General features: G+C 38.7%; 2 protein-coding genes across 27 annotated transcripts in view; both read right to left on the bottom strand.

The window, feature by feature from the left end:
• Positions 1–1,196, bottom strand: part of mogat3a (monoacylglycerol O-acyltransferase 3a) — a 15,799-nt gene extending 14,603 nt beyond the window's left edge. The window contains exon 1 of the mRNA XM_044340828.1: positions 823–1,196. Coding sequence (XP_044196763.1) covers positions 823–916 — 94 coding nt within the window. The 5' untranslated portion in view covers positions 917–1,196. The remainder of the gene's footprint in view (positions 1–822) is intronic.
• Positions 1,197–5,105: 3,909 nt separating this feature from the next.
• On the bottom strand, positions 5,106–13,433 carry LOC122974031. Of its 26 annotated transcripts, none has more exons than XR_006400223.1 (8): positions 13,270–13,427; positions 11,620–11,704; positions 9,803–9,886; positions 6,958–7,065; positions 6,824–6,860; positions 6,152–6,514; positions 6,086–6,096; positions 5,106–5,777 (listed from the first exon to the last, which is right to left on the bottom strand). XR_006400223.1 is itself a non-coding variant. In XM_044341867.1 (7 exons), exons 1-6 carry the CDS (start codon positions 13,282–13,284, stop codon positions 6,196–6,198), a joined length of 648 nt encoding a protein of 215 aa, XP_044197802.1. In that variant the 5' UTR covers positions 13,285–13,433; the 3' UTR covers positions 5,755–6,151. The 26 variants fall into 26 exon arrangements, 9 of the variants coding, with proteins under 9 accessions (XP_044197802.1, XP_044197809.1, XP_044197801.1 ...); XR_006400216.1 differs by adding an exon at positions 5,910–5,931 and having other exon boundaries at positions 5,106–5,744; positions 5,976–6,514; positions 13,270–13,424; XR_006400221.1 differs by having other exon boundaries at positions 5,755–6,030; positions 6,064–6,096; positions 6,163–6,514.
• Positions 13,434–15,230: the final 1,797 nt, after the last annotated feature.

Below are 15,230 nucleotides of genomic sequence, written 5' to 3'. Positions count from 1 at the left end.
CCAGTTCTCAGATCTTTACACTGACTTCCTGTCTGTTAAAGATTCTGCTGTTGGTTTATAAAGTACTAAATGGTTTCTGATCTGCTGCTTCATTATGAACCACCCAGACCTCTCAGGTGGTCTGGATCAGGTCTGGATCAGGTCTGGATCAGGTCTGGATCAGGTCTGGATCAGGTCTGGATCAGGTCTGCTTTCTGTCCCTAGAGTCCAAACTAAACCTGGAGAAGCAGCGTTCAGGTTTTATCTGAACAAACTGCAGGTCTGCTGCGACTCTCAGTTCTTTAACAGCTGAAGACTTTTCTGTTAAATCAAATTATTATTCATTTCTTACACTGAACTGTAACTTTTACTCTCCTGATTTATGTTTTATTCTATTTTAACTCTTTTTTATTTCCATTTTAACACTTTTTAATTGTATTTAAATGTCTTTTACGTTGCCTTGTGTTGCTTTGATGCCTTTTATGTTTTATGTAAAACTTTAAATTGTCTTGTTGTTGAAATGTGACAAATAAACAAATCTTCCCTTTAATTCACTGATCACTGATCAATATGTTGTGAAATGTATTGATAGGTGTTTGTTCAGCTGAGTTTAAAGAGTTTATGTTTGTTCAATAAACACACAGAAAGAATAATCAATGATCACTGATCAATACACACACTGCACTCAGGCTGGTGCTCACAGTGTGTGATGTTCCAGAGACGAGGAGACAGACAGGTGATCAGACAGACAGGTGATCAGACAGACAGGTGACCAGACAGACAGGTGACCAGACAGACAGGTGACCAGACAGACAGGTGATCAGACAGACAGGTGGATGTTACCTAAGGCCAGGAAGGAGAAGACCCACTGCAGGACGGCGGCGGTCTGCAGTCTCCTCCGCAGCGGGATGTTCAGCGGGGCGAACTCGATCATCATGCCGGCGGTCGCGCTCCTTGTCCCGGCTTGGAGCTCAGCGACCTCCCGGTGTCTCTGCCTGGATGTCGGAGCTTCTGTCTCCCTCTCTGCTCCTTCAGTCTGTCTGTCTACCTGTCTGTCTGTCTACCTGTCTGTCTGTCTACCTGTCTGTGTCCTCCTGCACAGCATGAAGAATCTGTTCTTGTTAATAAAACTTTAAATACTTTCAGTCACCCTCAACTTTCCTCCAACTTCAAATTTCACAAACACGCTCCCCTCCCGCCCGCACTGCGCATGCGTACTGGACCCTCCCTCATGGGTGTAATCCTTTCGACCAATCGCAGCTCATGACGAAACATGTCGGGAGCGAGCCTGGAACCAGGCGCGTTCACGACAGAGTGTGGACATGGATGTATAAAGAGAACATTGATTTATCTCTTTATACATCCATGGTGTGGACACAGTTTGTCACAGAGAGACAAGTTCACGTTTAAATAAAGTTTATACAGAATGTAAACACGTCTTTATATTCATGTTTAATAAAGTTTATATAGAATATAAACACATCTTTACATTCATGTTTAATAAAGTTTATATAGAATATAAACACGTCTTTACATTCATGTTTAATAAAGTTTATATAGAATATAAACACGTCTTTACATTCATGTTTAATAAAGTTTATATAGAATATAAACACGTCTTTACATTCATGTTTAATAAAGTTTATCTGAGATATTCAATAACACTTTTAACAGTCACACTTTGACTAGATATAATATACATTTACTGTATTATATAATATAATCAGTATATATATATATATATATATATACTGATATATACTGAAACTGATATATATATAACAGTTTCTTTAAGCTTCAGTTTACATTAGAAAATAATGAGATCATTTAAATAGATTGAATATATCATGAAGTTTAATGAGCTTTAATCAGGGCTGTGATTGGCTGGTTGGTCTGATATATATATATATTGAATATTTGTTATCAGTTATAAAGTTTTACTGGTTGTTTCTTTAATATCTGAGTGACATCAGCTGATCTGAGACGTGACCAGCAAACACAGTTTAGAGCTGAACTCTTTCACCTCGTGACCTTTGACCTCTGTGTGCAACTGAACATGATGAAACTGAACCACTGACACAGCTGCTGACTCATGTAACGTCCATGTCATCAATAAATGATTAGAATGAACATCAGCTTCTGTCCTGAAAGCTTCATGTCTATAAAATGTTTTAACTGCTCTGAAATGTAAAAAGCTGTTAAAGTCTGTGTTGACTCATCTTTAAAAACATTATTTCACTTTAGTTGTTTGTATTTCTCTGAATCTGTGAGGAAAGATGGATTTAATATTATAATGTTACAGTTTTCCTGTTTTAAACTATTGCAGCTCTTTAACATGTTTGAATCAAACAGAAGCAGGTTTGAGTTTCCGTCATCGCTTGTGAAGTATTTTAAGTTTCTTTAACTCCAGAAAACCTCAAAGTTAAACAGTTAGTAACGGGGACAGAATGGACCCAATGGCAGCACAAATGACACCAGTATATATTTACAGTCTTTATTCCACACAATGTCAAGACAATAGTAGCACGATCAGAGAAACACCGTTCTCCACCGGGAATCAAACCTCGATCTTCCACAAACCACAGCACTGGCAACAGTCCAACAGTTCTTAGGCAGACTAGATCAGTGACGAAGAGGGAAAGACGCAACACTGCACAAGAACAGTCTCTATTCCAGAGCTCCAGGGGAAGCAGCAGTGTGCGGGGGGGGGGCATCGTGGACTGGGCTGCTTCAGCAGCAGGTAAACAGGCAGCAGAGCAGATGTAACCAGAGATGATGGCAGAGCAGGAATCAGAACGTCTCTCAACCACCAGCAGACAAAGACCAGGAAACAGGCAGAACTCAGAGTCCAGGACAGAAGGCTGGTGGGTTTACCGGGGCAGAGACGAGGAGCGACGGTCAGAGACGACCAGGAACCAGGAAGGCAGTCCAGAGATGAGGGCAAGACGACGTAGCATAGCAGCATAGACAATGTGACAAAGAGGGAGTGGGCCGAGGCAGCTTATATACTGGCTTGACTGGAGACGATGAGCAGGTGGGAGCGCCAGGTGAAGGTGGTTGAACTAATGAGGGGTGTAGCAGAGCAGAGAGCGAGACTGAATGATTGGATAAATCCCACAGCAACAGGTGAGGGGGGGGGGGGGCAGACTCTGACACAGTTAAAGTGTCTAACCCTAAAAGTGAAACAGTTAAAGTTTGGTTTACAGTCTGAGTGAAGCGATGATGCGTCTGCTGCAGTTACGCACGCCGTGACGTCACCTGGGGCGTTGTTGCTATGACAGCAGCACTTCTCTGTTTGAACATGTCATAAAATCACCATGGTAACGCTCTGTGTGGTGGTTTCTGTTGCTGCTTGCCCGTCACTATGGTTACCCTGATAATGTGTGTGGCTGCCCCCCCCACACACACACATCTGGTGCGCAGCTCCTGTCTGTCTGTTGTTTTTTTGCTTTTACAATAAACTTGATGATTATTATGGAAACTGAACGCTCCTCCACAGTGTCCATGACGACATCTCTATCCAACCTCACAGAAACCAAACACACAAACAACAACAGTCTCTAAATGTCTCCTGCCTTTAAAAGCTGATTGTAAAACTTAAATCCATGTTTTTCAGACGTTCACACTTCCTCTGTTTGCATCCATCACTGTTCACCACAGCTACCGGACAAATCAATAACTGTTAAAACTGTTTCCTGAGATGAACCCTGAAAGCAGCCTCAGCTCACATGTTCACATGTTCTGGTTGAAAATCTTCTCATTAACGTCCGTCTGTGTCGGTAAACCAGTTCGTTCATGCCCCCTGCTGGTCATTTATGGTGCTTCGCTGCCCTTTGAAAACACTGATTGAGTTTTTTGCCTTTGACACATTTCTTGCCTGAAAGCTGATTCTTTTAAAATGGAAAGAAACCATTTCACCCAGTTTGACACAGTAGGTTCATGACCTGCTGCTTTTCATTCAATCAGAGAAAATCAAATATTCTCTGAGAGGCTCCATGAATACATTTTATAAAATATGGAACCTTTTCTTGATTTATGTTTAGAAAACATCCAGATGCCTGAACTCTCTACTCTGTTCTTCATCTTCTGCATCTAATGTGTGATGTAAGAATCACCTGTTAAGACTTCGGCGAGGTTTCATTACCTAAAACCTGAACCGCTGCTTTGTGTCCATATAGTCAGATTTCTATAAAGTTGTTTTATACTTTTTAATTAATTAATTAATTTTATATTTTGTACGCCATGTTCAATGTCACACCATTACTGTCATTATCTGTTGTTGTTTTTCAATATGTTATTTCTAAAGAGTCTTTTTAATCTGATGTTTTATTTCTTCGCTGCAGTTTTTCAACACGTTAACTGCTTTGATTGTGAAACTGTTCAGTTAAAAAACAAAATGGATCAAAGTTGTTGAAAAGAAACGTCAGTTTTTATTCACATGTTCCAACATTTATATAAAACATCAAGAACAACATGCAGGAGCATCAGAGTGCCAGCCCTGTTACCATAGTTACAGCCAGCTGGGTTACCATAGTTACAGCCAGGTGGGTTACCATGGTTACAGCCGGCTGCCATTACCACTGTTACAGCTCACCCAGATACACACAAATGTAAACTGACGTCAATTTAAAGGGTCATTCCACTGAATTTTACACATCAAGTCCTCTTCAGCCTGTTAAAACAGCTGGCCTGATGATGTCATAGTGATGCATCATGGGAAATGTAGGATCCCGTGCTTTTGAAGTTTGACCCATACTGCTGTATAAAACTGCTGCAGATTTTATTTTTAGACTTCAAACTTTACAGAAGTCAAATGGTAAAATCACTAAAATACTGTTGTGTTTTATTTTAATTCCTTGTTGTTAATTAATTAATTAATTAATTAATTAATTAATTTCTCATTTTTTTAGATTTTTATTCGCTTCATATTTGACTTCCTTTCTTCAGGACGTCCAACAGATCAGCAAAGGTCAGGTGTGAAAGATGTGAAACAAACAGCAGAAACAGAAGTTATTTTGTGGATCAGAGTGAGCTGTCACTCAAGCAGAGAGGATCTTTGATCTTCAATCTAAATATTTACAAAATAAAATAAGATTTTTATTTTGTAGCAGTTTGAACAGGCTGCTGCAGTGCCAGACTCCTCCAGCAGAGTGAGACCTCCTGTCTGTACGTTTAATATCAAAGATAAACATGAAACTATAAACATGAAAACTACAATAAAACTACAAATATATCACCTGGACTATACCTGGACTTCACCTGGACTGTACCTGGACTGTACCTGGACTGTACCTAAACTGTACCTGGACTTCACCTGGACTGTACCTGGACTGTACCTGGACTGTACCTGGACTGTACCTAAACTGTACCTGGACTTCACCTGGACTGTACCTGGACTGTACCTGGACTGTACCTGGACTGTACCTAAACTGTACCTGGACTTCACCTGGACTGTACCGGGACTGTACCTGAACTGTACCTGGACTTCACCTGAACTGTACCTGAACTGTACCTGAACTGTACCTGGACTTCACCTGAACTGTACCTGAACTGTACCTGAACTGTACCTGAACTGTACCTGGACTGTACCTGGACTTCACCTGGACTGTACCGGGACTGTACCTGGACTGTACCTGGACTTCACCTGAACTGTACCTGAACTGTACCTGGACTGTACCTGGACTGTACCTGGACTGTACCTGGACTTCACCTGAACTGTACCTGAACTGTACCTGGACTGTACCTGGACTGTACCTGGACTGTACCTGGACTTCACCTGAACTGTACCTGAACTGTACCTGGACTGTACCTGGACTGTACCTGGACTTCACCTGGACTTTACCTGGACTTTACCTGGACTTTACCTGGACTTTACCTGAACTTCACCTGGACTTTACCTGGACTTCACCTGGACTTTACCTGAACTGTACCTGGACCTTACCTTGACTTCACCTGGACTGTACCTGGACTTCCCCTAGACTTCACCTGGACTATACCTTGACTGTACCTGGACTTTACCTAGACTTCACCTGGACTGTGCCTGGACTGTGCCTGAACTGTACTTAGACTTCACCTGGACTTCACCTGGACTGTACCTGGACTTCACCTAGACTTCACCTGGACTGTGCCTGAACTGTACCTAGACTTCACCTGGACTGTACCTGGACTGTACCTGGACTGTACCTGGACTGTACCTGGACTGTACCTGAACTGCACCTAGACTTCACCTGGACTGTACCTGGATTGTACCTGAACTTCACCTGGACTAAAGCTGGACTGACTCCAACAGGGCAGGAGCTTGTCATGAGGAGGGAGTGGCTTGTTGTCGAGTAGGAGGGTCTTGTTGTGAGACGGGAGGGGCTTGTTGTGAAATAGGAGGGACTTGTTGTGAAGTAGGAGGGGCTCGTTGTGAAATGGGAGGGGTTTGTTGTGAGGTGGGAGGGGCTTCTCACGCTGGTGACTGCGGTAGTTTCTGCAGCAGAGCATCAGCAGGAGGAGCAGACCAAGCAGCAGAATCATGAAAACAGAAACGATTCTGCAGAAATAAAACAAAACAATCAGTTTATTATTATCAGTTTTATATAATAAATATTATTCAGTAATATATAAAAACAATGTAGTAATGTATAAAAATAATGCTGTAATATATAGAAACGGTTTAGTAATTTATGAAAATAATGTTTTTTGGGAGGCTTTTATGCCTTTTATTATTTTTACAGGGACAGTGAAGAGATGTTTAGTTTCTACAATAATGACATCAAACTGCTCGCGGCTTCCATATTTCAGAAATGAAGATTTGATTCTGAAGGATCATTAAGAGTGATTAAAGGTGATTGATTCTTACATCACAATGAGGATGATCGAATCTTTAGGAGCAGAGACTGGAGAGAAAAAGAAGAAGAAGAAGAAACATCTTTGGACAAACACTAGAAGAAGATGTGGAGGATAATTGTGTGAGCTGCTGACAGGTGAGTTTACCAGCAGCTGCAGCAGGTGTGGGCGTCGCTGTGAAGACAGGTGTAGTTACATCGCCGCACCGCGAGTCAGCAAACATGGAGCACTCCTCCACAGTCACCTGACCAACAGCTGACACACACAAACACTAATCAATACACATCATCAGCAGGTTCAACTGAAGAGGTTTCAACATGTTTTCAACAGTCTGATCAATATCCACGATACCAACGGTCACTTTAATCATCAATTAATCTGTTGATAATTCCCTCCATTGAAAGCTCCACAAAAACCACTAAATGATCTGGAGGTGAGATGATGACGGTGTTTATTATAATCCAGCTGTTGGTTCATTAAATGAATATTCCACTAATATTCCCGTTTACATGCCGGTCGTCAGCGTTTCACTCTAAAAGTAAACCAGCGAGGGGAAAAACATGAGTGAGCTGCTGCTGATATTTGTGATATGAGTGATATTGATCTGACTGATAACATAAATTGATAGTTAGAGATCTAGTATCCATGTTGTCTCATGATGTTTACGACACTGCTGCATCACACCGAGTCGTCAGGATAATAACTAAACCTCTCCGTCCCCGTCGAGGAGAAGTCACGCTCTGTTTCTCTCCTTCTTCTTCTTCTCCTCCTCCGTTACACAACCAGCCCGTCATGCATCTTCATCCCAGCCTGCAAACTGTTGGCCGGTTGGTTTGTTTACAACACAGAGTCGACTGTAAACAGGCAAGAAGCCGGAAACTGCAGTAAAAACCCCAAAATACAAATGAGCTGTATACATGTTGGTTGGTTGACTACAGCCCTAAATACTATATTATTATGATACTATAATATTATAATACTATAATACTATATTATTATGATACTATAATATTATATTACTATAATACTATATTATTATGATACTATAATATTATATTACTATAATACTATAATACTATATTATTATGATACTATAATATTATAATACTATAATACTATATTATTATGATACTATAATATTATAATACTATAATACTATATTATTATGATACTATAATATTATAATACTATAATACTATATTATTATGATACTATAATATTATATTACTATAATACTATATTATTATGATACTATAATATTATATTACTATAATACTATAATACTATATTATTATGATACTATAATATTATAATACTATAATACTATATTATTATGATACTATAATATTATATTACTATAATACTATATTATTATGATACTATAATATTATAATACTATAATACTATATTATTATGATACTATAATATTATAATACTATAATACTATATTATTATGATACTATAATATTATAATACTATAATACTATATTATTATGATACTATAATATTATATTACTATAATACTATATTATTATGATACTATAATATTATATTACTATAATACTATAATACTATATTATTATGATACTATAATATTATAATACTATAATACTATATTATTATGATACTATAATATTATATTACTATAATACTATATTATTATGATACTATAATATTATATTACTATAATACTATAATACTATATTATTATGATACTATAATATTATAATACTATAATACTATATTATTATGATACTATAATATTATATTACTATAATACTATATTATTATGATACTATAATATTATATTACTATAATACTATAATACTATATTATTATGATACTATAATATTATACTACTATAATACTATATTATTATGATACTATAATATTATAATACTATAATACTATATTATTATGATACTATAATATTATAATACTATAATACTATATTATTATGATACTATAATATTATATTACTATAATACTATATTATTATGATACTATAATATTATATTACTATAATACTATAATACTATATTATTATGATACTATAATATTATACTACTAGAATACTATAATACTATAACACTATATTCAGAATATTGTCATATTTGGAATAATAGTAGAATACGAATGTGCATGAAAACATAGTCAATGACTCCAAAGGACATCTGCAGACGAAGACCATGTAATCTGGTAAAAAGCTTCACACCAACCACTAAAGGGAACCTTGCTGTCATTTTTACTTTAATGTTTAATCTCAACTTTTAGAGCCAACTGTGACAAGAAATCCTTCAAGTTCTCATAAAAATGACTTTTAAACATCTTGTTTGATGACAACTGAGCAACAACCTGCTGAGGAAGACCATGTGATATGACAGAAAGCTCCAGAACAGCTACTAAATGGACCTGGAGGTGAGATAATGTTTCCAAAAGTCAAGAATAAACTTTCCATCTTAATGATGAAATGTGAACATCTCCAACTGCATCGCAACTGAAAACTGAAAACTGAAAACTGATGAACTTTCTGCAGATCAAACATCTAAATGATTGATTATTGATTCACGGATTGATTACTGATTGCAGCTGTTAGTGATCTCTGCAGAGACAGAAACAAACACTGCAGAGATGACTCACAGGAAATCACATTCTTTGGTTTCATCGTGTACAAACAGCATGTAAGACAGAGAGCTCTGATTGGTCGAGGTGCGACCGGCAGACTGTGTCGAGCTTCTGAGCCAATCACAGTGAGAGTTGATGACTCGCGTCTCTAAAGTCCAAACAACAGCTGGAGTTCTGGTTTGGTTTAAGTGTCTGGATGCTCTGAGCAGCTGCACACAGAACATTCAGAAGACAAATCTGATCACATGACGTCAGAGGGTCACATGACGTCAGAGGGTAACATGATGTCAGAGGGTCACATGATGTCAGAGGGTCACATGATGTCAGAGGGTCACATGATGTCAGAGAACTGATATGTTGTGTTTACCTGAACACTGTCTGCAGAGTTTACAGAGGACTCCTATTAACCTCCCGTCAGCCTCCATACTGCAGTTCTGCTCCACATAGTAACCTGAATAGTAACACATGAAACAAATGAAACGTGAAACATGTGAAACACGTGAAACACATGAAACAAACGTAACGTGAAACATGTGAAACACGTGAAACATGTGAAACATGTGAAACATGTGAAACGAGAAACATGTGAAACACATGAAACAAATGTAACGTGAAACATGTGAAACACATGAAACAAATGTAACGTGAAACATGTGAAACACATGAAACAAATGTAACGTGAAACATGTGAAACACGTGAAACACATGAAACAAATGTAACGTGAAACATGTGAAACACATGAAACAAATGTAACGTGAAACATGTGAAACACGTGAAACACATGAAACAAATGTAACGTGAAACATGTGAAACACATGAAACAAATGTAACGTGAAACATGTGAAACACATGAAACAAATGTAACGTGAAACATGTGAAACACATGAAACAAACGTAACGTGAAACATGTGAAACACGTGAAACATGTGAAACACATGAAACAAATGTAACGTGAAACATGTGAAACACGTGAAACACATGAAACAAACGTAACGTGAAACATGTGAAACACGTGAAACATGTGAAACATGTGAAACATGTGAAACGAGAAACATGTGAAACACATGAAACAAATGTAACGTGAAACATGTGAAACACATGAAACAAATGTAACGTGAAACATGTGAAACACATGAAACACATGAAACAAATGTAACGTGAAACATGTGAAACACATGAAACAAATGTAACGTGAAACATGTGAAACACATGAAACAAATGTAACGTGAAACATGTGAAACACATGAAACAAATGTAACGTGAAACATGTGAAACACATGAAACAAACGTAACGTGAAACATGTGAAACACGTGAAACATGTGAAACACATGAAACAAATGTAACGTGAAACATGTGAAACATGTGAAACACATGAAACACGTGAAACATGTGAAACACGCAAAACAAACGTAACGTGAAACATGTGAAACACGTGAAACATGTGAAACACATGAAACAAACGTAACGTGAAACATGTGAAACATGAAACAAATGTAACATGAAACATGTGAAACATGTGAAACACATGAAACAAATGTAACGTGAAACACGTGAAACACGTGAAACACGAAACATGTGAAACACATGAAACAAATGTAACGTGAAACATGTGAAACACATGAAACAAATGAAACAAATGAAACGTGAAACACGTGAAACACGTGAAACATGTGAAACATGTGAAACACGTGAAACATGTGAAACACATGAAACAAATGAAACGTGAAACACGTGAAACACGTGAAACATGTGAAACATATGAAACACGTGAAACATGTGAAACACGTGAAACATGTGAAACAAATGAAACGTGAAACATGTGAAACATATGAAACACGTGAAACATGTGAAACACGTGAAACATGTGAAACAAATGAAACGTGAAACATGTGAAATATGTGAAACATGTGAAACAAATGAAACGTGAAACATGTGAAACATGTGAAACGTGAAACATATGAAACATGTGAAACACGTGAAACATGTGAAACACGTGAAACATGTGAAACACGTGAAACATGTGAAACATGTGAAACATGTGAAACACGTGAAACATGTGAAACACGTGAAACATGTGAAACATGTGAAACACATGAAACAAATGAGACATGAAACACGTTCACACACGTGAGTCAGTTTCTTCTTCTGTGGTTCCATGCAGGACGTGTCTGCAGATGGTTACCTGGAGGACATGTGGAACAGTCTGCAGACACCTGCTGAGCAGCGCTGAGGTCAGAGGTCACCGCCAGCAGAACACACGTGATCACCTACAAACAAACACGACACAGTCAGGTCAGAGAGTCCAACAGCTGATCTGAGATCTGGTTCAGGTGCGAAGGATCCAAACCTCAAGCTGAAAAGCGCCATTAAATAATGAAATGAATAAAACATGGTTAAAGGTTATATGTGACTCCGCCCCCTGCTGTCATACATGTGGACCTGCACTGAGCAGCAGCAGCTCTGGATGTATGTTCACCAACATGTGAAGCACATGAGAGCTGAGCTGGCTCCATGTGGCCGGATGTTATTCAACCTGGATTAATTTCACCGTGTTTCTATTAACGTTGGTGTTTCTGTGTTTTATTGCCAGTAAAATCTCTCCAGTACTCATTAACCTTAACGTGATGCTGCTGTTTATCCACAGGAGATGACCTTTCACCTCTGGCGTCCTTTGTCATTGATAGATAATTTATGATTGATAATTTATCAGTCATTTATCAGTCACCTCTAATAAACACGTAAACTGTGTAGTCGGGGTCACATTTCACATGTCTATGAGTTGTTAACAGCTCCACCAAATAGTGATTTTTCCCTCTAAACCTCTCACATGCTTTCATTTCAATAAATGTTCAAATGATCCAATATTTCAGCTAAAATCAAAGATTAGAGAAAAAGTCCAAAAACTGAAAACAGATTTGTGTATCAGAACTTTGTTTTTTCTTCTTTCCTCTCCCATTAATCATCTCACCACCCCTCAGATTTATCTGCTGACCCTTTGGAGGGCCCCGACCCCTAGGTTGGGAACCACTGGACTAAACTAGCTAACTGTATATAAAGTAGTGTAAACTAGCTCCACCTCCAGCAGCTACAACAGTAACATGCTGCTCTAACACTGATGCTTCACTATTAATAATCTAATGATGTCATATATAATAATATATCAGTCAGAGGGACCAAACCACTACTTTTACTGCAGTATTTTAACTACATCAAGCTCATAATACTTATGTACTTTTACTGCAATACTTTAACTACATCAAGCTCATAATACTTATGTACTTTTACTGCAATACTTTAACTATATCAAGCTCATAATACTTATGTACTTTTACTGCAATACTTTAACTATATCAAGCTCATAATACTTATGTACTTTTACTGCAATACTTTAACTACATCAAGCTCATAATACTTATGTACTTTTACTGCAATACTTTAACTATATCAAGCTCATAATACTTATGTACTTTTACTGCAGTATTTTAACTACATCAAGCTCATAATACTTATGTACTTTTACTGCAATACTTTAACTACATCAAGCTCATAATACTTATGTACTTTTACTGCAATACTTTAACTACATCAAGCTCATAATACTTATGTACTTTTACTGCAATACTTTAACTACATCAAGCTCATAGTACTTATGTACTTTTACTGCAGTAAAGTATCTGAGTACTTCTTCCACCTCTGGACGTCGGAGACTCTTTAAAAGAGATTAAGTTCTGTCTGACTGGACCTGAACGCACCACCGTCTGCTAACAACATGCTAACAACATGCTAACAACATGCTAACCAGCTGCAGTAACAGGTAACAGTCAGGACTCACCTGTAGTCCGTCCATGACGTCGTCACCAGATCCTCACTGTGCAGACTGACACGAGGAGCTTTTATCAGCGCGAGCCGCTCCCCCGGCCCGGCCCCGCCCCCATCTGCTGACGTCAGTACTGAAACAAAGTGGTTATTTTTATCTGTGTTTCAGACCTTCATCACAAAGTATCAGAAAACAGCAGTCACGTGCTCACACGTGAAAGTAGCGTCAAACAGAAAAAGACAACAAACAACAAACATCTGATGAAGACTCAGTTTAACTTAAACAATGTTAAATATAATGTTTGTTTAGATTGTTTATTGTTCCCTCTGAAATACAAAGAATTGAGTTTTTTGTTTGTATTTTACATTTGTGAAAGTGTAAAATGAGATTAATAAAGAAAAACGCATCATCATCAAATATAAGATTTATTGATTGACTGTGACGTAACAACCAATCAGACTGATCCATCTTCAACCTGTTTTATAGATGTGGTTTCAGTGTGAACAGCAGCTCATACTACAGTCACATCATTTAATGCACTATCGTCTGTCACTGTAACCATGGCAACCAAGTTTAATATTTCTATAGTAAAAAGAAATATCTGAGAAAATGTCTCAACTATAAAATCATTAACATATTTCCACAGTTCATATGTAAATTTACAAGACTAAAATAATAAATAATTCTCAGAAAGAGCAGCTTCCATCTGTCAGTCTGTAACGGGTGGGTCATAATGGGGACCGGACTGGGTCATAACAGGGACCGGACTGGGTCATAATGGGGACTGGACTGGGCCATAATGGAGACTGGACGGGGTCATAACGGGGACTGGACTGGGTCATAATGGAGACCAGACTGGGCCATAATGGGGACTGGACAGGGTCATAATGGAGACCGGACTGGGTCATAATGGAGACTGGACTGGGTCATAACGGGGACCGGACTGGGTCATAATGGAGACCGGACTGGGCCATAATGGAGACTGGACTGGGTCATAATGGGGACCGGACTGGGCCATAATGGGGACTGGACTGGGCCATAATGGAGACTGGACGGGATCATAACGGGGACCGGACTGGGTCATAATGGGGACTGGACTGGGTCATAATGGAGACTGGACTGGGTCATAATGGAGACCAGACTGGGCCATAATGGAGACTGGACTGGGTCATAATGGAGACCGGACTGGGTCATAATGGAGACCGGACTGGGCCATAATGGAGACTGGACTGGGTCATAATGGGGACCGGACTGGGCCATAATGGAGACTGGACGGGGTTACTGGTATAACTGGTGAAGAAGCCCTTCTTTATGAAACAGCTGACTCACCAGTGAAGAGAATAACAGTTGTCTCTGTTTAACTGCAGGAAACTCGGACGCTGTAACAGGAAGAGGTGGAGACACAGGCTGCACTGGGAACGTCCCACTATACCACCAGTACTGATATGGTCCACATGTCACATGTAGTTCACAGTATTCAAACAAGAGCAAAGTCAGCAGAATGCCAAAAGTACCCCGATGTCAAACTGATTCTTAAAAAATCTCCAGTATTAATCTGACCAGTCCACCTCGCTGTATCCCACAATGCAAAGCGTTGGAAAGGTCACAACCCGACCAACCAGCATGGAGGAGATACTGAGGCTAACAGCTGTTATAATATTCGCTGTAGGACTGTTAATATGTCACTTCATTAAGTTTTAATATGTTTTCAGGCTGTAAAGTAACATGTAGATTCCAACATGTGGCCAGTTTATCCCAGTAACTCCAGTCTGTAAACCTGCTGGGATGTTCTGGGAGATGTTTGGGAGCCGCTGGCCGGGTGAGACCAGCCGCTAGCAGCCCGACTCCTGAGATGATCGGCCGGTCGACATGTGGTCATCCCAGGAGAACGTGATCCATGAACTGATCTGCAGCTGATTCACTGCCGGCTCTGACGTCTCCGCAGCATTTAGATATATGATTTAATACAGACTGAA

Source organism: Thunnus albacares, chromosome 22 (genome assembly GCF_914725855.1).
Source record: "Thunnus albacares chromosome 22, fThuAlb1.1, whole genome shotgun sequence".
In the NCBI taxonomy this organism is placed as follows: domain Eukaryota; kingdom Metazoa; phylum Chordata; class Actinopteri; order Scombriformes; family Scombridae; genus Thunnus; species Thunnus albacares.
This window is presented reverse-complemented; position numbering and strand designations above follow the sequence as displayed.

Excerpts from the sequence above, each read along its gene's own strand:
- LOC122974031 (XM_044341867.1), bottom strand. Across the intron at positions 9,887-11,619 it reads CTGTTCCACATGTCCTCCAG|GTTACTATGTGGAGCAGAAC; the intron begins GTAACCATCTGC and ends GTTACTATTCAG. Across the intron at positions 6,861-6,957 it reads CACACCTGCTGCAGCTGCTG|TCTCTGCTCCTAAAGATTCG; the intron begins GTAAACTCACCT and ends TTTTCTCTCCAG.